Source organism: Anomalospiza imberbis, unplaced genomic scaffold (genome assembly GCF_031753505.1).
Source record: "Anomalospiza imberbis isolate Cuckoo-Finch-1a 21T00152 unplaced genomic scaffold, ASM3175350v1 scaffold_78, whole genome shotgun sequence".
Taxonomy (NCBI): domain Eukaryota; kingdom Metazoa; phylum Chordata; class Aves; order Passeriformes; family Viduidae; genus Anomalospiza; species Anomalospiza imberbis.
This window is the reverse complement of record NW_027100397.1, coordinates 466,102-490,579: the sequence shown is the minus strand read 5'-3', so window position 1 is coordinate 490,579 and position 24,478 is coordinate 466,102. Positions and strand designations below refer to the sequence as shown.

The 24,478-nt window shown below is 59.6% G+C and overlaps 2 protein-coding genes across 2 annotated transcripts in view; one reads left to right on the top strand and one right to left on the bottom strand.

The window, feature by feature from the left end:
- Nucleotides 1–1,233: 1,233 nt before the first annotated feature.
- On the top strand, nt 1,234–11,579 carry LOC137467768 (tapasin-like; the record flags this gene model as incomplete). The annotated part of the gene is given in 6 exon segments (XM_068179197.1): nt 1,234–1,286; nt 1,288–1,359; nt 1,361–1,489; nt 4,429–4,558; nt 5,950–6,276; nt 11,445–11,579. Coding segments are annotated over 6 exon segments (812 nt in total), but the record flags the coding sequence as incomplete, so codon positions are not given.
- Nucleotides 11,580–14,380: 2,801 nt separating this feature from the next.
- The window catches only part of LOC137467752 (serine/threonine-protein kinase PAK 3-like), a 46,111-nt gene continuing 36,013 nt past the window's right edge, over nt 14,381–24,478 (bottom strand). Inside the window, exons 3-4 of the mRNA XM_068179185.1 lie at nt 15,323–15,432; nt 14,381–14,568 (exon numbers count right to left, since the gene is read on the bottom strand). Of these exons, the coding sequence (XP_068035286.1) occupies nt 14,388–14,568; nt 15,323–15,417 (276 nt within the window). The 5' untranslated portion in view covers nt 15,418–15,432 and the 3' untranslated portion in view covers nt 14,381–14,387. The remainder of the gene's footprint in view (nt 14,569–15,322; nt 15,433–24,478) is intronic.

The window sequence follows — 24,478 nt, the reverse complement described above, 5'->3', positions numbered from 1 at the left end:
CCGATGTCCCCATGTCCCCGATGTCCCCGTTGTCCCCGTTGTCCCCGCTGTCCCCATTGTCCCCGATGTCCCCATTGTCCCCGATGTCCCCGTTGTCCCTAATGTCCCCGTTGTCCCCGATGTCCCCGTTGTCCCTAATGTCCCCGTTGTCCCCGATGTCCCCGTTGTCCCCGTTGTCCCCGATGTCCCCATTGTCCCCGCTGTCCCCGTTGTCCCCGATGTCCCCATTGTCCCCCGATGTCCCCGTTGTCCCTAATGTCCCCGTTGTCCCCGATGTCCCCGTTGTCCCTAATGTCCCCGTTGTCCCCGATGTCCCCACGTCCCCGTTGTCCCCGATGTCCCCACATCCCCGTTGTCCCCGTTGTCCCCGTTGTCCCCGTTGTCCCCACGTCCCCGTTGTCCCCGTTGTCCCCGATGTCCCCGTTGTCCCCGTTGTCCCCGTTGTCCCCACGTCCCCGTTGTCCCCGTTGTCCCCGATGTCCCCGTTGTCCCCGATGTCCCCGATGTCCCCGTTGTCCCCGATGTCCCCATTGTCCCCGATGTCCCCGATGTCCCCGTTGTCCCCATTGTCCCCGATGTCCCCGTTGTCCCCGATGTCCCCGATGTCCCCACATCCCCGATGTCCCCGTTGTCCCCGTTGTCCCTGATGTCCCCATGTCCCCATTGTCCCTGCTGTCCCCATTGTCCCCGTTGTCCCCGTTGTCCCCGTTGTCCCCACGTCCCCGATGTCCCCGATGTCCCCTTTGTCCCCACGTCCCCGTTGTCCCCATTGTCCCCGTTGTCCCCGTTGTCCCCGATGTCCCCGTTGTCCCCGTTGTCCCCGATGTCCCCGTTGTCCCCGTTGTCCCCGTTGTCCCCCGATGTCCCCGTTGTCCCCATTGTCCCCGATGTCCCCGTTGTCCCCGATGTCCCCGATGTCCCCGTTGTCCCCGTTGTCCCCATTGTCCCCGTTGTCCCCGTTGTCCCCGATGTCCCCGTTGTCCCCGTTGTCCCCGATGTCCCCGTTGTCCCCGTTGTCCCCGTTGTCCCCGATGTCCCCGATGTCCCCGATGTCCCCGTTGTCCCCATTGTCCCCACGTCCCCGATGTCCCCATTGTCCCCACGTCCCCATGTCCCCAATGTCCCCAATGTCCCTGTTGTCCCCACGTCCCCAATGTCCCCGATGTCCCCGTTGTCCCCGTTGTCCCCGTTGTCCCCCCCAGCCCCCGTGACCGCCGCGCCCCTCCCCTGCAGTGTCCCTGGTGGTGTTCACGCTGACGCCGCGCCTCCGGGGGCTCCTGGGGACCCCCCCAGCGCCTGCACTGCGCCTTCGCGCCCCCCGCCGGCCCCTTCGCCCTGGAGTGGCTGCGGCACCCGCGACGGCGCCACCCGGCGCCTGCTGGCCTTCGACTCGGCCGCCCCGCGCGTCGCCGAGGCCGCCCCGGGCGTGCTGCTGCTCCTGGGCGGCCACGGGAACCCCCCCGGCGCGGGGGGCGCCGCCGGCGCGCAGGTGAGGGAGGCTGCGGTTCCCTGCGGGGACACCGGGGGGCGCCGCTGAGGGAGGAGGGGGTTGGGTCCTCCTGGCCACCGGGGGTGCTGCAGGCATGGAACTGCCTTGGCCCTCCTGGCCACCGGGGGCGCTGCAGGCATGGAACTGCCTTGGTCCTCCTGGCCACCGGGGGCGCTGCAGGTATGGAACTGCCTTGGTCCTCCCGGCCACCGGGGGGCAGCACTGGGTGGCCTTGTTCCTCCTGGCCACCAGGGGGCAGCACTGGGTGGCCTTGGTGCCTTGGTCCTCCCGGCCACCGGGGGGCAGCACTGGCCGGTCTCGGTCCTCCTGACCACCAGGGGGCAGCACTGGCCAGCCTTGTTCCTCCTGGCCACCGGGGGGCAGCACTGGCCAGCCTTGTTCCTCCCGGCCACCGGGGGGCGGCACTGGCCAGCCTTGTTCCTCCCGGCCACCGGGGGGCGGCACTGGCCAGCCCTGTTCCTCCCGGCCACCGGGGGGCGCTATGGGCATGGAACGGCTTTGGTCCTCCTGGCCACCGGGGGTGAGCACTGGCCGGTCTCGGTCCTCCTGGCCACCGGGGGGCAGCACTGGCCGGTCTCGGTCCTCCTGGCCACCAGGGGGCAGCACTGGCCAGCCTTGGTCCTCCTGGCCACCAGGGGTGAACACTGGCCTGTCTCGGTCCTCCTGGCCACCAGGGGGCAGCACTGGCCAGCCCTGTTCCTCCCGGCCACCGGGGGGCAGCACTGGCCGGTCTCGGTCCTCCCGGCCACCGGGGGGCAGCACTGGCCAGCCCTGGTCCTCCTGGCCACCAGGGGGCAGCACTGGCCAGCCCTGGTCCTCCTGGCCACCAGGGGGCAGCACTGGCCAGCCTTGTTCCTCCTGGCCACCGGGGGGCAGCACTGGCCAGCCCTGTTCCTCCTGGCCACCGGGGGGCAGCACTGGCCAGCCTTGTTCCTCCTGGCCGCCGGGGGGGCGGCACTGGCCAGCCTCGGTCCTCCCGGCCACCAGGGGGCAGCACTGGCCAGCCCTGTTCCTCCTGGCCACCGGGGGGCGCTATGGGCATGGAATAGCTTCGGTCCTCCCGGCCACCGGGGGTGAGCACTGGCCAGCCTTGTTCCTCCTGGCCACCAGGGGCAGCACTGGGTGGCCTTGTTCCTCCTGGCCACCGGGGGCGCTGCACTGGCCAGCCTTGGTCCTCCTGGCCACCGGGGGGCAGCACTGGCCAGCCTTGTTCCTCCTGGCCACCAGGGGCAGCACTGGCCAGCCTTGTTCCTCCTGGCCACCAGGGGCAGCACTGGGTGGCCTTGTTCCTCCTGGCCACCGGGGGGGCAGCACTGGGTGGCCTTGTTCCTCCCGGCCACCGGGGGGCAGCACTGGCCAGCCTTGTTCCTCCTGGCCACCAGGGGCAGCACTGGCCAGCCTTGTTCCTCCTGGCCACCAGGGGCAGCACTGGGTGGCCTTGTTCCTCCTGGCCACCGGGGGGCAGCACTGGTCAGCCTTGTTCCTCCTGGCCACCGGGGGGCGGCACTGGTCAGCCTTGTTCCTCCTGGCCACCGGGGGGCAGCACTGGCCAGCCTTGTTCCTCCTGGCCACCGGGGGTGAGAACTGGCCGGCCTCGGTCCTCCTGGCCACCGGGGGGCAGCACTGGCCGGTCTCGGTCCTCCTAGCCACCGGGGGGCAGCGCTAACCAGCCTCGGTTCTCCCGGCCACCAGGGGGCAGCACTGGCCAGCCCTGTTCCTCCTGGCCACCAGGGGGCAGCACTGGCCAGCCTTGTTCCTCCCGGCCGCCAGGGGGCAGCACTGGCCAGCCTTGTTCCTCCTGGCCACCGGGGGTGAGCACTGGCCAGTCTCAGTCCTCCTGGCCACCGGGGGTGAGCACTGGCCAGCCTTGTTCCTCCTGGCCAGCAGGGGGCAGCACTGGCCAGCCTTGTTCCTCCTGGCCACCGGGGGGCAGCACTGGCCAGCCCTGTTCCTCCTGGCCACCGGGGGCGCTGCACTGGCCAGCCTTGTTCCTCCCGGCCACCGGGGGGCGGCACTGGCCAGCCTTGTTCCTCCCGGCCACCGGGGGGCGCTATGGGCATGGAACGGCTTTGGTCCTCCTGGCCACCGGGGGTGAGCACTGGCCGGTCTCGGTCCTCCTGGCCACCGGGGGGCAGCACTGGCCGGTCTCGGTCCTCCTGGCCACCAGGGGGCAGCACTGGCCAGCCCTGTTCCTCCCGGCCACCAGGGGGCAGCACTGGCCGGTCTCGGTCCTTCTGGCCACCGGGGGTGAACACTGGCCGGTCTCGGTCCTACTGGCCACCGGGGGGCAGCACTGGGTGGCCTTGTTCCTCCTGGCCACCGGGGGTGAACACTGGCCTGTCTCGGTCCTCCTGGCCACCAGGGGGCAGCACTGGCCAGCCTTGTTCCTCCCGGCCACCAGGGGGCAGCACTGGCCGGTCTCGGTCCTTCTGGCCACCGGGGGTGAACACTGGCCGGTCTCGGTCCTACTGGCCACCGGGGGGCAGCACTGGCCGGCCTTGTTCCTCCCGGCCACCGGGGGGCAGCACTGGCCGGTCTCGGTCCTCCTGGCCACCGGGGGGCAGCACTGGCCAGCCCTGGTCCTCCTGGCCACCGGGGGGCAGCACTGGTCAGCCTCGGTCCTCCTGGCCACCGGGGAGCAGCACTGGCCAGCCTCGGTTCTCCCGGCCACCGGGGGGCAGCACTGGCCAGCCTTGTTCCTCCCGACCACCGGGGGGCAGCACTAGGCAGCCTTGGTCCTCCTGACCACCGGGGGGCAGCACTGGGTGGCCTTGTTCCTCCTGGCCACCGGGGGCGCTGCACTGGCCAGCCTTGTTCCTCCCGGCCACCGGGCGGCGCTATGGGCATGGAACGGCTTCGGTCCTCCTGGCCGCCGGGGGGCGCCACTGAGGCCGCACCTTTTCCCGTGGTCCTCCCAGCCGCCGGGGGGCGCCATGGAGGTGTCGCTGCAGCTGCCGCCGCTCTCGGTGTCCGACGACGGCTCCTTCGTCTGCTCCGTGACCACGCCCCACGGGCAGGTGCAGCAGGTGCTGCGGATGAACGTGATTGGTCAGTGCCGGGGGGCACTGGGAGGGGTGGGCGGGCTCCCAGTTTGTTCCAGTTTGTCCCAGTTTGTCCCAGTTTGTCCCAGTGCCGGGCACACGGCGGTACTGGGAGGGGGGGGGTCAGATGTGTCCCTGTACTGGGCTGGACTGGAGCCCATCCAGAGCCCATTAATGGCTCCCAGTCCCTCCCAGTCCATTCCCAGTCCCTCCCAGTCCATCCCAGTTCCCTCCCAGTCCCTCCCAGTTCCCTCCCAGTCCATTCCCAGTCCATCTCAGTCCATCCTAGTCCATTCCCAGTCCATCCCAGTCCCTCCCAGTTCCCTCCCAGTCCATTCCCAGTCCATTCCCAGTCCAGTCCCTCCCAGTCTCTCCCAGTTCCCTCCCAGTCCATTCCCAGTCCCTCCCAGTCCATTCCCAGTCCATCCCAGTCCGTCCCAGTCCGTCCCAGTCCATCCCAGTCCCTCCCAGTTCCCTCCCAGTCCATTCCCAGTCCCTCCCAGTCCATTCCCAGTCCATCCCAGTCCATTCCCAGTCCCCTCCCAGTTCCCTCCCAGTCCCTCCCGGTCCCTCCCAGTTCCCTCCCAGTCCATTCCCAGTCCATCCCAGTCCATTCCCAGTCCGTCCCAGTCCCTCCCAGTTCCTTCCCAGTCCATTCCCAGTCCCTCCCAGTTCCCTCCCAGTCCATTCCCAGTCCCTCACAGTCCATTCCCAGTCCATTCCCAGTCCATCCCACTCCCTCCCAGTTCCCTCCCAGTCCATTTCCAGTCCATTCCCAGTCCATTCCCAGTCCATCCCAGTCCATTCCCAGTCCCCTCCCAGTTCATTCCCAGTCCCCTCCCAGTCCATTCCCAGTCCATCCCAGTCCATTCCCAGTCCCTCCCAGTTCCTTCCCAGTTCCCTCCCAGTCCATTCCCAGTCCATCCCAGTCCCTTTCAATCCATTCCCAGTCCCTCCCAGTCCCTCCCAGTTCCCTCCCAGTCCATTCCCAGTCCCTCCCAGTCCATCCCAGTCCATCCCAGTCCATCCCAGTCCATCCCAGTCCCTCCCAGTTCCCTCCCAGTCCTTCCCAGTCCCTCCCAGTCCATTCCCAGTCCATCCCAGTCCCTCTCAATCTATTCCCCGTTCCCTCCCAGTTCTCTCCCAGTCCCTCCCAGTTCCCTCCCAGTCCCTCCCAGTTCCTTCCCAGTCCATTCCCAGTCCCTCCCAGTTCCCTCCCAGTCCATTCCCAGTCCGTCCCAGTCCCTCCCAGTTCCCTCCCAGTCCATTCCCAGTCCATTCCCAGTCCATCCCAGTCCATTCTCAGTCCATCCCAGTCCATTCCCAGTCCCTCCCAGTTTTCTCCCAGTCCCTCCCAGTCCCTCCCAGTGTCCCCAGTTCACTGTCGCCGTGTCCCAGCCCCTCCCCGGGTGTCCCTGCTGCCGTCCCTGCTCTTCCCGGGGCTCCCGGCCGAGCTGCGCTGCGACGCCGTCGGCTTCTTCCCGCTGGACGTGGAGATCCGCTGGGAGCGCCGCGCCCGCGGGAACCCCCGGCCGCTCCTGGCGACCGGCCCGGGGGCCACCCCGGGGGCCGGCTGGAGCTCCGGGCACCGGCGCGCGGCCGACGGCACCTTCAGCCGCAGCGCGGGGCTGCTGGTGGCCCCGAACACACCCGGGGACACCTACAGCTGCCTGGTGACACACGCGGCCTGGGACACCCCACACAGGGTCACCGTGGAGGTGGCAGGTGAGGACACACCTGGGGACATCAGGGACGGGGGTTGGGGACACTGGGGACATCAGGGACGGGGTTTGGGGACACCTGGGGACACAAGGAATGGGGTTTGGGGACACCTGGGGACATCAGGGACGGGGGTTGGGGACACCTGGGGACATCAGGGACGGGGGTTGGGGACACCTGGGGACATCAGGGACGGGGGTTGGAGAGTCTTGGGACACCAGGATTGGAGTTGGGGACACTGGGGACGTCAGGGACGGGGTTTGGGGACATCCAGGGACATCAGGGACGGGGGTTGGAGAGTCTTGGGACACCAGGATTGGAGTTGGGGACACTGGGGACGTCAGGGACGGGGTTTGGGGACACCCAGGGACATCAGGGATGGGGTTTGGAGAGTCCTGGGACACCAGGATTGGAGTTGGGGACACCAGGGGACATCAGGGACGGGGGTTGGGGACACTGGGGACGTCAGGGACAGGGGTTGGAGAGTCCTGGGACACCAGGATTGGAGTTGGGACACCCGGGGACATCAGGGATGGGGTTTGGGGACACCTGGGGATGCTGGGGACAGGAGTTGGGGACATCAGGGACGGGGTTTGGAGAGTCTTGGGACACCAGGATTGGAGTTGGGGACACCTGGGGACATCAGGGATGGGTTTGGGGACACCTGGGGATGCTGGGGACAGGGGTTGGGGACATCAGGGACAGGGTTTGGAGAGTCTTGGGACACCAGGATTGGAGTTGGGGACACTGGGGACGTCAGGGATGGGGTTTGGGGACACCTGGGGATGCTGGGGACAGGGGTTGGGGACACCCAGGGACATCAGGGATGGGGTTTGGAGAGTCCTGGGACACCAGGATTGGAGTTGGGATACCCGGGGACATCAGGGATGGGGTTTGGGGACACCTGGGGATGCTGGGGACAGGAGTTGGGGACATCAGGGACAGGGTTTGGAGAGTCTTGGGACACCAGGATTGGAGTTGGGGACACCTGGGGACATCAGGGATGGGTTTGGGGACACCTGGGGACATCAGGGACAGGGGTTTGGGGACACCTGGGGACATCAGGGATGGGGTTTGGGGACACCTGGGGACATCAGGGATGGGGTTTGGGGACACCTAGGGACACCAGGATTGGAGTTGGGGACACCCAGGGACATCAGGGATGGAGTTTGGGGACACCTGGGGATGCTGGGGACAGGGGTTGGGGACACCCAGGGACATCAGGGACGGGGTTTGGAGAGTCCTGGGACACCAGGATTGGAGTTGGGACACCCGGGGACATCAGGGATGGGGTTTGGGGACACCTGGGGATGCTGGGGACAGGAGTTGGGGACATCAGGGACAGGGTTTGGAGAGTCTTGGGACACCAGGATTGGAGTTGGGGACACCTGGGGACATCAGGGATGGGGTTTGGGGACACCTGGGGACGTCAGGGACAGGGGTTTGGGGACACCTGGGGACATCCGGGATGGGTTTGGGGACACCTGGGGACGTCAGGGACAGGGGTTTGGGGACACCTGGGGACATCAGGGACAGGGGTTTGGGGACACCTAGGGACACCAGGATTGGAGTTGGGGACACCCAGGGACATCAGGGATGGAGTTTGGGGACACCTGGGGATGCTGGGGACAGGGGTTGGGGACACCCAGGGACATCAGGGACGGGGTTTGGGGACACCTGGGGATGCTGGGGACAGGAGTTGGGGACATCAGGGACGGGGTTTGGAGAATCTTGGGACACCAGGATTGGAGTTGGGGACACCTGGGGACATCAGGGATGGGGTTTGGAGAGTCTTGGGACACCAGGATTGGAACTGGGGACACCTGGGGACATCAGGGATGGGTTTGGGGACACCTGGGGACGTCAGGGACAGGTGTTGGGGACACCTGGGGACATCAGGGACAGGGGTTGGGGACATCTGGGGACGTCAGGGATGGGGTTTGGGGACACCTGGGGACATCAGGGACGGGGGTTGGGGACACCTGGGGACATCAGGGACGGGGGTTGGGGACACCTGGGGACGTCAGGGATGGGGTTTGGGGACACCTGGGGATGCTGGGGACAGGGGTTGGGGACACCTGGGGACATCAGGGATGGGGTTTGGGGGCACCTGGGGACATCAGGGGCTGGGGACACCTGGAGATATCAGGGATGGGGTTTGGGGACACCTGGGGACATCAGGGATGGGGTTTGGGGACACCTGGGGATGCTGGGGACAGGGGTTGGGGACACCTGGGGACATCAGGGGCTGGGGACACCTGGGGACATCAGGGATGGGGTGTGGGGACATCTGGGGACATCAGGGATGGGGGTTGGGGACACCTGGGGACACCAGGATTGGAGTTGGGGACACCCAGGGACATCAGGAATGGGGTTTGGAGAGTCCTGGGACACCAGGATTGGAGTTGGGGACACCTGGGGACACTGGGGACGGGGTTTGGAGGGTCTTAGGACACCAGGAGTGGGGCTGGGGACACCTGGGATGGAGAAGGGGACATCAGGAGCAAGGCTGGGGACATCGGGGACACCAGGAGCAGGGTTTGGAAGGTCTTGGGACACCAGGATTGGGGCTGGGGACACCAGAACAGGGTTGGGGACGTCAGAAGCGGTGCTGGGGACACCTGGGGACATCGGGGACAGGATTTGGAGGGTCTTGGGACACCAGGATTGGGGCTGGGGAGGCCTGGAGACAACTTGGTTGGGGTTGGGGACACTGGGGACAGGGCTGGGGACAGCTGGGATGGGGTTGGGGACACCTGGGACAGGGCTGGGGACACCAGGGACAGGGCTGGGGACACCGGGGACGGGGCTGGGGACACTGGGGACAGGGCTGGGGACACCGGGGACAGGGCTGGGGACACTGGGGACAGGGCTGGGGACACTGGGGACGGGGCTGGGGACACTGGGAACGGGGCTGGGGACACTGGGGATGGGGCTGGGGACACCTGGGATGGGGTTGGGGACACTGGGGACGGGGTTGGGTACACCAGGGACAGGGTTGGGGACACTGGGATGGGGTTGGGGACACTGGGGACAAGGCTGGGGACACCAGGGACAGGGTTGGGGACACTGGGATGGGGTTGGGGACACTGGGGACAGGGCTGGGGACACTGGGGATGGGGCTGGGGACACCGGGGACAGGGTTGGGGACACTGGGGACAGGGCTGGGGACACCTTGGATGGGGTTGGGGACACTGGGACGGGGTTGGGGACACCGGGGACGGGGTTGGAGACACTGGGGACAGGGCTGGGGACATCGGGGACAGGGCTGGGGACACTGGGGATGGGGCTGGGGACACCAGTGACAGGACTGGGGACTCTGGGGACGGGGTTGGGGACACTGGGGACGGGGTTGGGGACACTGGGGACAGGGCTGGGGACACCGGGGACAGGGCTGGGGACACCGGGGACAGAGCTGGGGACACCGGGGACGGGGTTGGGGACACCGGGGACGGGGCTGGGGACACCGGGGACGGGGTTGGGGACACCGGGGACAGGGCTGGGGACACCAGGGACAGGGCTGGGGACACCGGGGACAGGGCTGGGGACACCGGGGACGGGGCTGGGGACACTGGGGACGGGGTTGGGGACACTGGGAAGGGGTTGGGGACACCGGGGACAAGGCTGGGGACACCAGGGTTGGGGACACCGGGGACAGAGTTGGGGACACTGGGGACAGGGTTGGGGACACCGGGGACAGGGCTGGGGACACCGGGGACGGGGCTGGGGACACTGGGGACGGGGTTGGGGACACTGGGAAGGGGTTGGGGACACCGGGGACAAGGCTGGGGACACCAGGGTTGGGGACACCGGGGACAGAGTTGGGGACACTGGGGACAGGGTTGGGGACACCGGGGACAGGGCTGGGGACACTGGGGACGGGGTTGGGGACACTGGGAAGGGGTTGGGGACACCGGGGACAAGGCTGGGGACACCAGGGTTGGGGACACCGGGGACAGAGTTGGGGACACTGGGGACAGGGTTGGGGACACCGGGGACAGGGCTGGGGACACCGGGGAGAGGGTTGCGGAAAATGGGGATGGGGCTGGGGACACCTGGGATGGGGTTGGGAACACTGGGGACGGGGCTGGGGACACTGGGGACGGGGCTGGGGACACTGGGGACAGGGTTGGGGACACTGGGGACGGGGTTGGGGACACTGGAGACGGGGCTGGGGACACTGGGGACAGGGTTGGGGACACTGGGGACAGGGCTGGGGACACCGGGGACGGGGTTGGGAACACTGGGGACAGGGCTGGGGACACTGGGGACGGGGTTGGGGACACTGGGGACGGGGCTGGGGACACTGGGGATGGGGCTGGGGACACCTGGGATGGGGTTGGGGACACTGGGGACGGGGCTGGGGACACCGGGGACAGGACTGGGGACACCGGGGAGAGGGTTGGGGACACTGGGGACGGGGCTGGGGACACTGGGGACGGGGCTGGGGACACTGGGGTAGGGGCTGGGGACACCTGGGATGGGGTGGGGGACACTGGGGACAGGGTTGGGAACACTGGGGATGGGGCTGGGGACACCTGGGATGGGGTTGGGGACACTGGGGACAGGGTTGGGGACACTGGGGACAGGGTTGGGGACACTGGGGACGGGGTTGGGGACACTGGGGACAGGGTTGGGAACACTGGGGACAGGGCTGGGGACACCGGGGACAGGGCTGGGGACACTGGGGACGGGGTTGGGGACACCGGGGACAGGGCTGGGGACACCGGGGACAGGGTTGGGGACACTGGGGACGGGGTTGGGGACACTGGGGACGGGGCTGGGGACACTGGGGATGGGGCTGGGGACACCTGGGATGGGGTTGGGGACACCGGGGACGGGGCTGGGGACACTGGGGACAGGGCTGGGGACACTGGGGACGGGGCTGGGGACACTGGGGATGGGGTTGGGGACACCGGGGACAGGGTTGGGGACACTGGGGATGGGGTTGGGGACACTGGGATGGGGTTGGGGACACTGGGGACCGGGCTGGGGACACCAGGGACAGGGCTGGGGACACTGGGGACTGGGTTGGGGACACTGGGGACAGGGCTTGTAGCATCTAAGGGACATCAGGAGCAGGGCTGGGGACATCGGGGGGGGTGGCCGGTGCCACCAGGACGGGCTCGGTGCCACCTGGGGGTGTCGGTGACGTGTCCCCAATGTCCCCACAGGTGCCACCGGGCCCAGCGTGGAGGATGTGGCGGGGATGGCCCTGGTGGCCTTTGTCATCGGGGGGCTCTGCCTGCACCTGTGGCCCTGGGCGGGGAGGTGACGCCGGTGTTCCCGACGTCCCCAATGTCCCCAATGTCCCCCTTCACCTCCATGTCCCCAGGTGTCCCCAGGTGTCCCCAGGTGTCCCCTCCTCTTCTCTCTCACTCCAGGGGGGCTCTTCATGTGACAGCTCCGATGTCCCCAACCCCCCCCCCCCCCCCCAAAATGTCCCCAACCACACAAATGTCCCCAAGCTCCTGGAACCTCCCCAATGTCCCCAAAGTCCCCAAGTGTCCCCAAATTTCCCCAAATGTCCTCAATGTCCCCAAATATCCCCAATATCCCCAAATGTCCCCAATGTCCCCCGATGTCCCCAATGTCCCCAAGGTCCCCAAACATCTTCAAATCTCCCCAATGTCCCCAAACTCCCCAAATGTCCCCAGATGTCCCCAAATATTTCCAAAATAAACGGGGAGGGGGTTGAGGTGAGGGCCCACTCTCCCCTCACATTGCTCCGGGCAGCTGAGTCACACAGGGAGAAGGAAGGGACACGTCAAGGGAGTTGAGGTTTAAGAGAGTTTTTATTCAAAAAACTGCCATAACAAACAGGCTGTCATAAGAACCGTAACAAACAGGCTGTCCTAACTACCTTAACCAACTAGCACCACTAACTACCATAACTAACTGGCACTGCTAACTACCATAACTAACTAGTTGTCCTAACTAACTACTGTAACTAAACGCTGTCCTCCAGTGCTTCATCTCCTCCGCTGCTGCCTCAGTTGCTTTGCTGCAGTGATCAGAGGGGTCAGGCTGGAGAGAGGCTTGGCTGATGATAAAAATGGGTGCTGCCCAAAGGAGAAAAAAGAAAGAAATGAACCGTTACTTTCCAGAGTCAACTTCCTCACAGGCTCTGTTGCAACAGGACAAAGGGAAATGGTCTGAAACTCAGGAGAGAGAAGCAGGCTCAGATGAGATCTAAGGCAGAATTTTTTTAGCAGGAGAGTGGGGAAGCACTGACAGAAGGTGCCCAGAGATGTGGGAGGTGCCTCCTCCCTGGAAACATCCAAGCTCAGGTCAGGCAGGGCTCTGAGCCACCTGAGCTGCTTGAAGATGGCCCTGCTCGCTGTGGGGCCCCAGGTGCAGATGACCTCGAAAGGCCCCTGCCAAGCCAAACCAGGCGAGGATTCTGCTTGCTTTGCGTGTGGAAAGCAGCGAGACCGGAGACCATCGGAGGGGGCCCCACAAGAAAACCCCTCCCTGGCGCTGCTGCTTCCCCTGCAGCCGCTTGGCATTCACCTGCAGCAGCTCCTGGGCAGACCAGCGCCGCTCCTCGTCCGGCTCCAGGCTGCACTCGAGGAAGTCCCGCAGCAGAGCCGACAGGCGCCTGGGCTCCTGCAGCTGCGGGGTCCCGTTCTGCCGGATCAGAGCGCGAGCCTGCAGGAAAAGCAAACTCAGCGCTCTGCCAGCTTCCTTCCCACCCACAAGTGCTCACATCGACCCCGGCTTCCCAGCCCCAGCTCCAGGGGCACTTTCCTCCCTGGCAGAGATGCTGCTCACAGCTCATTTTTCTATGCCAACCAAAAAACCCAAACCCTGGTGCTGCACAGCCACTGTAAAGAGCTGGTGCACTTGCTTCACATTTTCAGGTCATCCTCACAGCCAGAAGAGCTGAAACAACGTAAATCCCAAAGCAAATTGTGTCTGGAGACTGCAGAATATGTGTCTGTGTTGAGGCTCCAGTCCTCTGGGAATTCCCTTCCCCATGTGCAGAAACCTCCAGCTGCTGCTCCCAGTGCAGGGTCACCCTGTGCTCACAGGCCTCTGCAACCACGGGAGAATTGGCCTCTTACCATGGCCCTCGTTTCCTTGAAGTAAGGAGGTTCTCCTTCCACCATCTCGATGGTCACAATTCCAAAGGACCAGATGTCCACCTTGGGGCCGTAAGGAGAACTGGTGACAACTTCTGGGGCCATCCAGTGAGCAGTGCCCACCATGGAGCTGCGCTGGTCCTGCTCAGGGCTGAGCTGAGCGCTGAGGCCAAAATCAGCTGAGGACAGAAAGAAACACTGTCAAAGGCAGCTGGAATGAGGAAACCAAGCACAAAGACTCCCCGCTCTCAGTCTGAGAATGCAGCAGTGAAGTCAGCTGGGAAAGTTCTCAAGGCTGCAGCCAAGGAAAGATGGAACTGAACTGGACCCTTAAAGAAACCCTCAGCTTTCGTGCAGTTGCTGTTACTGATTCCCTTGGAGCTTCAGATTCCAACTCCTGCCCCTCTGGGAGGGCCATTCCCAGAGCAAAGGCACCCCTGACAGCCTGCTCCTCTCCTGAGCTCTCTGCAGGGGCAGCCGCTCTCAGCTGGCAGCAGGGGCCGGGCAGTGCCCCCAGCAGCCCTTGTGGGGCTCTGGCCGTCACTGGGAAGCAGCCCCACAGCCGCACCCCAGGAGCGCCGTGCCTGGCCAGGAACACCCACCCAGCTTGACAGAGCCGTCCATTCCCAGAAGGATGTTGGAGCTCTTCAGATCTCTGTGGATCACCCGGTTCGAATGGAGGAAATCCAGGCCCTGCAGACACTGAGAGAGAACAAGAAACACCAGGGTAAAAACCAATGGCCGGAATATATCACACAAGAAAGGACAGTTTAGAATTCTGCCAGCAGCGACTTTGCTGTGACAGGCCAGGAGTGCAGTGCAGACAAGCTCCAGGCAAACGGTTCAGGGCAAAGCTGAGAACAGCACATCAAATCCACAACAGACAGAGAGTGCCACAACAGCAGGAAAGAGAACAAGAACAGAGTAGAAGTGCAGTGCTGCTGGCAGGCCGTTCACTGCAGGGGCTCTTTCTTCTCCAGCTCATAAAAACAACAGAGAAACAAAGCCCTGAGCCTGGAGCCACTCCTGCTCTCACGCCCTCTTGGGAAGGACCATCGTGTCCAAGGCATGGCAGTCACAGGCAGGATCCCTCACCTCCCGACTGACAGCTGCCATCTCTCCTTCAGCCATGCGTGTCTGTCTGACAACGTCCTGCAAAGTTCCTCCATCCATGTATTCCATCACCAGCCAGAGATCTCCATCCACAAGGAAGCTGGAAGAGGAAAGCATTGGCATGGAGACCAATGTGCAGTGCTCAATTCCCCCATGGAAAAGCCTGGAGTGGAGTTTTGTTGCCAGGTCACTTGTCAATGAGGACAGAATCCGATGGAGAGACATTCCTGCCAGGCTGCACAGCCCTTGGGATCTGCACAGTCTAAAGGAGGAGACCCCTGTGAGAAAGGAGAGGCCTTAGATGGCAAGCAGGTGAAAAATGCAGTTTAGCAAAGGCCCAGATCAATGTGGAACCACAACACTGGCCCCCAGCTGGTTCAGCTTCTGAACTCAGCAGTTCCACCCTTCCCTGCAGAACAAGGCAACACAGCTCCCAGGGTTATCCAGGGGAGGAGGCCGGGCAGCTCTTGGGACAAAAGGGGTCCGAAAACCTTTCAGAAAGTCCCTTCAGAAACAGGCAAGGCCAGTGACAAATGGGCAAACGAGGCATTTCTGGGAACAAGAACCTGGTCTTCCTGGCACCTGCAGCAATGGGAAAGGGCTGGGAAGAAGAAGCCAAGGGAAATAATTTCTGCTGTGGTTTATCAGCACTTGTTGTAAGACACAGAAAACAGGGTCAACTTGAAGGGAAAACCAAACCAAAGCAACAAAAGCACACGGAGGGAGCGAACTGCCAGGCTGTTGTTTTGGGAAGATACGGCTGGGTCAGGCATTTTCAAAACAGGCTACAGACTACGGATGCCAGGAAAGGTTAAGGCAGGGCCCGGGCACGGGATAAGGCCTGAAGCACTCACCTGTCCAAAGAGCTGACAATGTTGGGGTTCTTCTTGTCCTTCAGGAGCAGGAGCTCATTCACAGCTCGTTCCCTGTTCTGCCCTCTCAGACTCATTTTCTTTATGGCCACCTGAAGGGACATTGCAGACCTTTCACTGGAGGAGTCTGTGGCAGGAGGCCGCAGCAAACACGGAGCGAGTCTTTTTGGGGCGACGGAGCAGGGCTGTGCACAACTGCCTTGGGATGGGACACCAGAGCTCAGCAAGTGCCATTCCCACAGCCCATTGCTCTGCTCGCTGGGGGCTGCTTACAGGACACATGGCCAGAGACATTTGGCCTTGCAAGCTCTGCAGAAATGGCCCCTCAGCTGTCAGCCTCCAAGCTCTAACCACATTCTCTGCACCTACAGTTTCCTCAAATGGCCTCAACACTCTCATTATTGTTCAAACACATTTTGCAAGCAGGAGGTAATTCTGGTTCTGTGCAAACGGAGCAAAACAGCCGGGAACCCTTTAGCAGTTCTATGGGATTGGGTCATGATTTCAGATGCAACTGCTCTGGTTGGGATTGTACAACAAAGCAAACACACACATCCATTGCCCTGCTTGCATTCCTTTGGGCACTTCAGAAGGACCAAGTCTGTCCCAGCTGTGCTCTGCAGGCTGACACGGCTCTGCCTGCAGAGGAGCAGCCTGTGCAGGAAAGCTCTGCTGGCCCCCAAAGCTGCAGCCACAGCTCCCAGCAGAGGGGAGAGCCCTGGAGAGCTGCCAGACGTGCTGGGCGTGTTGACACTGACCTCTCCTCCAGTGGCCCTGTCGAGTCCTTTCGAAACGGTTCCGAAAGCCCTGGAGACAAAACAGCAGAGAAGAAAGAAGCAGCGCTTTAGGCCCTGGCAGTGAAAGCCAGCCCAGACAGGAGATCTCTGCTGCCTGCAGCGTTCACAAACACCTGGGGGCATCGACCCTTCCAACAACAGCGCAGCAGCCACCAGCCCTCTGCCATGCAAGGTGTGCCAGAGAAAACTGAGACACAACACCAAGGAATTGGGCTGGAGCAAATCCCAAATGTCCATGCTGAACTGCTTTAGTTCAAAACCTGAAGTGAGCAATGGGTGTCCAAAGAACTGGAAAAGAATGCATTCCATCCTTTTCCATTTCCTGCCTAAGACCTGCAGGATCCACAAGGGCCCTGCCATCAGGCAGGTGATGCATTTTCCCCCAGAGTGCATCAGCTCTGTGTCTGTTACTGAATGTCTGGGCTCTACTACCTGTGCTAGAATAGAGCACTTATTAGTTCAGCTCTGGTTTCTGTTTCTAAACCATTAGGTTGTTAATCCTGACAGAAGGATATTTTTTGAAGCAAAATATTTGAAAGAAATCTCCTTGAGAACTGTTTTCTGACAGTCACCAGATGGTGAGTGGCTCTTTTAGGCAATCCAGTTCCAGGGACAGAAGATCTTCCAGGTCCTGCTCCTTGCTGCAGGCAGGACACTGCCAGCCTCAGGGGCCTTTGACGGTACCTTCTGAGCACAGGTATCAATTCTGATCAGGACTGAGGGACAGCAGGATGGCACCCCAGTGTCTGGAGGTGTTTGGAGCTCTCCTGACTTCTCACTTGATCCTGCACCAGCACAACACCTGGGCCTGCTTGTGCAGAAGTAACTGCCGTGCACTTACCCTCGGCCAATCTGCTCCACTTCCAGGTATTTCTCGGCAGGCTCCGCCAGGCTCACGGTGTTCCCTGAAAGAAACCATGTGGAAGACGCTCCCTCCCAGAGTGAGACCCCGCCTTGCAGCAGAGCCAGAATGCAGCCCCCCTCCCTGGGGCCGTCAGCCCCTTGGTCTCAGCTGGGGAAGGACAAGAAATGACCCTGGCACATTCAGCTGCAGAGCAGCACTGGGTGCAGCTGATGCCGAGACACACACACAGCACCCTGCTCTGACACACAGGAACAGAGCAGACGTACTCAGCTGCATCAGGCACCACTCCCCTCTCCCCTCTGGCTGCAGGGCTGTGCTGCGGTCAGAATGTTCAGCCCAGGATCCCACAGCCGAGGGAGGTTCAGTGTCCTCTTCCCAAGCACAGGGAGCTTCTCCGTCCTCTTCCCAAAACGCTGCAGGTTCGCCATCATCTTCCCAAGCCCGGGGATGTTCACTGTCCACTTCCCATGCTGGGAGAAGTTCACCCTCCTCTTCCCAAGACACAGGATGTCCTCTGTCCTCCTCCCATGCCGGGAGATGTCCACTGCCCTTGTCCCACATCGTGGGAGCCGCGCCGTTGTGTTCCCACAGCGCGGGATATTCGCACTCGTCTCCCAGAGCAGCGGGAAGTTCACTGTCATCTCCCAGCACTGAGGGACGTTCACCATCGTGCCCCGGAACAGCGGGAAGCTCACTGCTGCCTTCCTCCTCTTTGGCCTCCTCTTTGGAAGCAGAGGGGGCCAGAGGAGGTGCTGGTGCCACTTTTGTGCCCTGTGAACAGACGGCAGCGTGAGGGACGGGAAGTCCTGTCTCAGTTATCACCTTATTTCCCCTCAGCTGCACATCCAGCTGCACTAAGCAGAAATTGGGTTCGGAGCTGTTCAAACTAACAATGGGCTAAAGTCGACAGTGCCCCTTATTGTTGGGAGTTCAATATTCCACCATGGCTAGAGCCAGCAAGCAATGCTCTGCCTGCAAAACCAGACCTGCAGCTCTTCAAAAGCTCTTCAGCAGAAAAGGAGAAAACTCCCAGGGATCCCTTTGCTGCTGCAAGGACACTGGCAGGAACTTTCCTTCAGCCTCCCAGGCTGGCACTCGGCTGCCACATGCCGAGCTCACAACTTGCTGCACAATTCCAAACACCAAAGGTTCCTTTCCCACTCACCAAAGGAGGAGCTGCTCGGGATCCACTCATGAGGTGCCCTGCAACGGGAGAGGGAACATGAACCAGATGCTGTCAGGAAAACAACTGCCTGTGGTGGGAAATGCCCCGGAGCAAGGCAACCCCGAGAGAGCATTTTGCTTTCACAGCGTCCCTCCAGGAGCCACAGTCCCTTCCCACAGCAAGAGAACAGCACAAAATACTGGGCTGGGTCAGCTCTTGGCTGGACAGGCAGTTCCAGGCTCTGCTGCCACAGACTCCCTGCTTGAGGGAACAGAACCCCCCAGGGCTCATTGCAAATGCTGTGCACGCCCCGCTGGCTGCAGACACCTCCTTTTCCAGCTGCAGCTGCTGCCAGGAGCTCTCCCAGAGCAATGGTATCTTCATGGCAATTTGGTTACAAAGTCAGCTCAGGCCCAGAGGAAGAACAGCAAGCACACAGCAAGCCCAAAGCCACAGCACCGAGGGAAAACCTCGACTTACGTGCCAAGTGGGTTAAAAAATACCCCGCATACGCCACAGAGTACAGCGTGCAAACTGCAGCAGCCACGTGCTGGATCATTTTGGCTGCGCTGCACACGTCTGCAGACTGTAGCCCTGCAAGCACAGAAGGACACCCGTCAGGGCTGGGCTGGCTGCTGAGAATGCCTCGGGCAGGAGGATCCTCCGGCAACGAGCAGTGCCCAGAGCCACTCTGGACACTGAGGCCTCCGTGTGCCACAGCAACGGGAACACCTCGGGGACGTGGCAGTGCTCCTGTGACATCACAGCAGCAGCTCACGCAGAAACTGCCTGGAAGGTTCTCCTGTGTCACAAAGGAGCACAAAGAACCCTCCCAGGGCACAGCCTGTTGCCCAAAGGATCCAGGAGGAGCTCTGAAAATGCAGCAAACAAGGACACCCCATAGCCCAGCCTGAACACTGAGGAGGAACAAGGACGGCACCAAAGCAGAGCAAACATGACCTTTAGTCACTGACACTTCTGGCTAAAACCAGCAAGCCGTGTTCCATCTGGGATCTTTGTTCTCATTCTAAAAACAAGCAAGGTTCTCCACTCTAAATATAGAGAAGGCAGGAGCTGGGCAGGAGGTGGGATGAGGAAGGAGGAGGAGGAGGGAGAGGGGAAAAGGAGGAGCAGGAAGAGGAGGAGCAGGAGCAGGAAAAGGAGGAGAAACAGGAGGTTCCAGTGCCCCCTGTGGCCGCAGCACCCTTGGCCCCAGGACCATCGCCCCCAGCTCATCCTGCAGGTGAGAGGGGAGGGGGAGCTCGTCCCAAATCTCTCGGGGGGTCCCTGAGAGGGTTTTTTTATTGGGGTGTGTTTGGAGTTTGCAGATTGTGGAATTGAGCCCCAAATATCGTCTGGGAGGCCCAAATAAACCCTGGGAGGGTTTTTTCTCTGTGTGTGTGTGTAGGTTTGGATCTTGCAGGACCCCAAAGCTGAGCCCCTTGGGGGGATCTTTGGGAGTCCACGTGGCCATTGCCCAGGGTCACCAGGGGGAGGACATTGGTACTGGGGACCCCCGGGGCAGCAGAGGAGACGAACCCCTGGGACCCCCAGAGTGGGGGGAGCAGAGAGGGTCAATCCTGGAGCTGGGGGACCCCTGGCTGGCTGGAAAGGGGGGGAGCCTGGAGAGGAGGGACCCCTGGGATCTCAAAGTAGATCATCAGGGGAGAAGGGACCCCATGGACCCCCAAAAGCCCCTGGATCATCCCTAAGCAGGACGCCAGAGAAGGGGGAACCCCTGGAGCCATTGGACCCCCATCATCCCAGGGAAAGGAAACGTCTGGCACCCCAAAAGTGGCGAGATCAGAGATCGGGAACTCCTGGGAGAGTTGTTTTGGGCTGAACCTTGATATAGTGGAGATTTCCATGGACACAAGACTCCTGCTGACTTCTAGGGATGGACTTGGGCAGTGAGGAGCCTCTACTCCAAGGCGCTCCCACCTTGGTTTTCCCCAAAGCAGGATTTGTCATTCCCAGGGTGTGGCTGGATGGAGGAGGAGGAAAAGCCGCGGAGATCCTGCTGGAGGAGTCGATGAGTCATCGGTTGTGTGGCAGAGCCTCGGCAATCGGTGCCGAAAAGTGCTCGGAGCCAATGAGAGCGTGCAGCACTGCTGAGCCCGCGCTGCTCCGGACTGGTGCTGCCAGCGCAGCGCGGCCGCTCTGGGGCTGGTGCTTGTAAGAGCCCGTCTGAAGCCCCTTGTTCTCCATTCTGCCTTCCGATTGCCACGAGAAAGAATCCCTTCCCCCACTGCAGTTCCGACTTAGAACAGGACACGGTGCAGGTGGAACCACTGAACCATCATGCTAGCTGTTCCGAACAAGGCCTGGCAAGTACTTGGCAAGGAGTTGGCAAGGACTTGGCAAAGACCTGACATGGACCCAGCACGGGACAGCCTGATGCGCGGCCTGCTTCTAATCTCCGTTCTTAAGCCGAAGGAACTTTTGGGGGGACTCCCGTGGTCCTTCATTGAAGACCCCTCATCTGCCTCGTTACCACTGTGACAAATAAAGAATGAGAACCCTCCTCCCAAGGACTGAGACTGAGACCCCTACTATAGGGAGGAGGGGAAATTGGTGGTCTGACCACTAATGACATGACCTGTTTCCCTTCAGTAATTTCAATGGACTTATTCTTTATTTTATTCGCCTTGCTTTGGTGGTTTCTGTGGACTCACCTGTTCCCTCGTGGCGATTACAATGGACTTTCATTGTTACACTTGTTCCCCCCTCTTTCCTCTGTGGACTATAACTGGACCCCCGAGTCGACCAGAACTTCAGAGACTCCCCCAACACGACAGACGGATCCCCATCGTCCGGACCACTGAGGATCTCGCCTGTGTTGGAAGCTATTCCCATCCCCCTCTTCTCTCTCTCTCTCTATTATTTTATCTCCTTTCTGATCCCCACTATCGCATTTACTGTTTTGGCCCCTAATAAAGGCGCATTTGTTGTGATTAACTGATAGTCCCTTGTTGTTTGCCTTTTTGTACTTTTGGGATCGGTGAAAAGAACCATCACGACACCCCGCAAAAAGCGGATCGTGACATTAAATTGGCGTCACGGACAGGATTTCTGTCTAGACAGGAGGGTTGCAAATGAAAAAGCACCCACATTGTCTTTGGAAATTCACATAAGATCCCTTAGTGCAAAAGGTGGGACACTGTTGTTTTGTTGTTGTTGTTTTATTATTGTTGTTGTGTGTATCTGGTCTGGGAAGGAAGGGACAACTTGAAGAAACTAAGCAGAGCCTCCCAGGCAGATTATTGTCCCTTCACCCACCCAGGGAAGCGAAGGGCGACACAGCGAGGGCTGTGTGGTTTGTGGAACTTAAGTTGTACCTCCCTGTTGTGGTTTTGGTCCCTTCACAAAATGAGTGATAACCTTAATGATAAAGCTAAAGTTGGGCTTTATGCTCTACTAGCTAAATATAATGCCAAACCTTCTCCGGGAGGAGAGGAATGGGCACAAAATAATTGGTTTAATTTGGATAATGTGGTTGATAGAGTGTGTTCTTTACAACATGATACAAAGTTCAAACTGGGCAAGAATAAAACCATCTTATGCTCAGTTTTGGGAGCTTGTCTTACGGCAGCCGTAGAAACTCACTCACAACGAAGAAGTGAGCAAGAAATAATAATAGACTCCCTTCAAAATTTAGTAGAAATTTTACAAAAACAGTTATATGAAGCAAGAAATGTGACTTATGCATTGCAAGCTGCCTTAACAGAAGAACATGTTAACAAATCACACAATGCTGATTCCCCTACAGAAACAGAGGAGAAGGAAACTACTCACATTAGACAGATTTACCCCCTAAAGGAACTTGAAGCAGCAAATAATTGTGGGGAACATTGCTGCCATCACTTGAGACCCCTAATTAAAACAGAGTATAATTATCTCAGTGATGATGATCTCGAACCTCACATCACAACCAAACACATACCATACACTGCCACTGAGTTAGCTAAGCTTAAAAAGGAATACGGACGCCTCCCACACGAATCAGAAACAGAATATGTTTTCCGGGTGTCCCTCACTGGTGGTGATCAAATTAAATTAACTGAACAAGAAGCCAGTGGGTATTGGGGACATGGTGTCTTCCTAACAACGGGAGAAAAACGTGACACATGGTCCCTGACACAGTGTGAGGCTTTTTGGGCCGGGGGAACGAGCCCCTTAGAAAGGGGAGATCCCATAGCTATAATTAGTACCCCTGACCAACTCTTAGAAAGTGTGCATAAAGCCGCTTGCCTGCAAATGATTCATGAGAAGAAGTTAATTCCTGGCTTTGAATCCCCAATGCAATTACCTGTGAAGCCCGAAATAATGACCCCTTTAATTCGTGAGCTTCCAGAAACTACTGCCATTACCTTACAAAAAACTATTATGACATTAAGCCCTGTGGAAAGACTGGACAGATTCCTGGGTAATCCCACTGATTGCACTGGATCTACTGATCCCAACTTTACCCCATCCCATTCATCCTTACAAGCCGCAGCTTCAAAATGCAGCTCGCCTGCCAGTAGTCGTAAAGTCTGGACATGGGGTGAAGTTGAAGAAGATTTGATTAATTACTGTAGAAAATATGGACCAGTAAAAACCCTGGAAGAAAAACCAGAGAAAACAAAAGGAGTTCGGTCCATTGGGATTCCTTATGGTAAAAATTCAGAAAAGGGAAAACAAAGCCCTAACCGCCAGCATTGGTGGTCGTTAGGAGTCCAAAAAGGAGTCCCCAGAGATATAATGGATGGCTTGCCCCTTGATAAATTACAGAAATTAATAACTAATTGGCGCCATCGAAAATCAAATCCGCCAATCCAACCCACGGCACCCAAACCTCCTCAAAACATGGGCAAGGAGCCAACTCTTCCTCCGCCTCTCCTTCCCCTCCCTCCTCAGAACACGGGCAAGGAACCAACCCTCCCTCAGCATCTCCTCCGAAACACAGAAACAGTAACCTTTTCCCAACTCCTCTCTCAAAACCCAGTCAGCGGGCCATTTCTCTCTCAGCCCCCTCCTCAGAATTCGGGAAATGAGCTGACACAGTTTCAGGGAAACTAACTTCTCCGTCCTTTACAGGTGAGCGAAAGGACAGAGCATGGGTATACTTGAGAATGCTCACTAAAAATAAATTAGGAGATATTTTAATTACAGCTGTTACGGGTCCCAAACGTGCTCTTGTAACATTTTTGATTGACACTGGGGCACAAATTTCTGCATTAACAGAAAAAGATGCTCAGAGGAGTGGAGTTGTTCCAACTAAGAGACAATACTGTGTTCTAAATGCCCTAGGAAAGTCAGAATCTATGAATGTAGCCTTGGTCAAACTCACACTTCCTGGAGATGAGAATCAATTAGTTGTCAAAATGGTAATTGGGAACATTCCAAACAATTTACTAGGGATGGATGTTCTTGCTGGGAGACAATGGGAGGACTCAGAAGGATCTTTGTGGTGTTTTGGCGCTACACCTTTAAATATTAGGTTGCTTCAAACCGCACCTTCTCTACCATATAGTAAAATAACAAATGTAAAACAATATCCTCTACCTTCTGGTGCCAGAGAAGGTATCAAACCAGTTATACAGGATTTGCGAGACCAGGGAGTAATAATTAACACACATTCTGCTTTCAACTCGCCTGTCTGGCCAGTGCGTAAATCCAATGGGAAATGGAGGCTAACAGTTGATTTCCGCAGGCTTAATGCCAACACAGACCCTCTCACAGCAGCAGTCCCGAATTTAGCCGAGTTGATAATATCTATTCAAGAAAAAGCTCATCCTATTACGGCAACTATAGATGTCAAAGACATGTTTTTTATGATACCTATACAGCCAGAAGATAGGGACCGTTTCGCTTTTACGTGGGAAGGACAGCAATACACTTTCACTAGGCTTCCCCAAGGATACAAGCATTCCCCCACTCTAGCCCACCATGCACTAGCTAAAGAAATAGAAAAGATATCCAAACCTGATGATGTAGCTGTTTACCAATACATTGATGACATTTTGGTGGGAGGGGATGAAATTGAAGCAGTAGGAGAGACTCAACAGAAAATAATCTCTCATTTAGAGAGTCTCGATTTACAGATTCCCCCGGAAAAAATTCAAAAGCCCTCCCAAGAAGTAAAGTTCTTGGGAATTTGGTGGAAAGGGGGCATGACATGTATTCCACCAGACACCTTGACTTCTTTACATCAGATTAAAATGCCTCACACTAGAAAGGATCTCCAACAGGCTCTGGGACTATTAGTGTTCTGGAGAAAACACATTCCAGATTTCTCGATAATTGCTAGGCCCCTTTATGACTTGCTG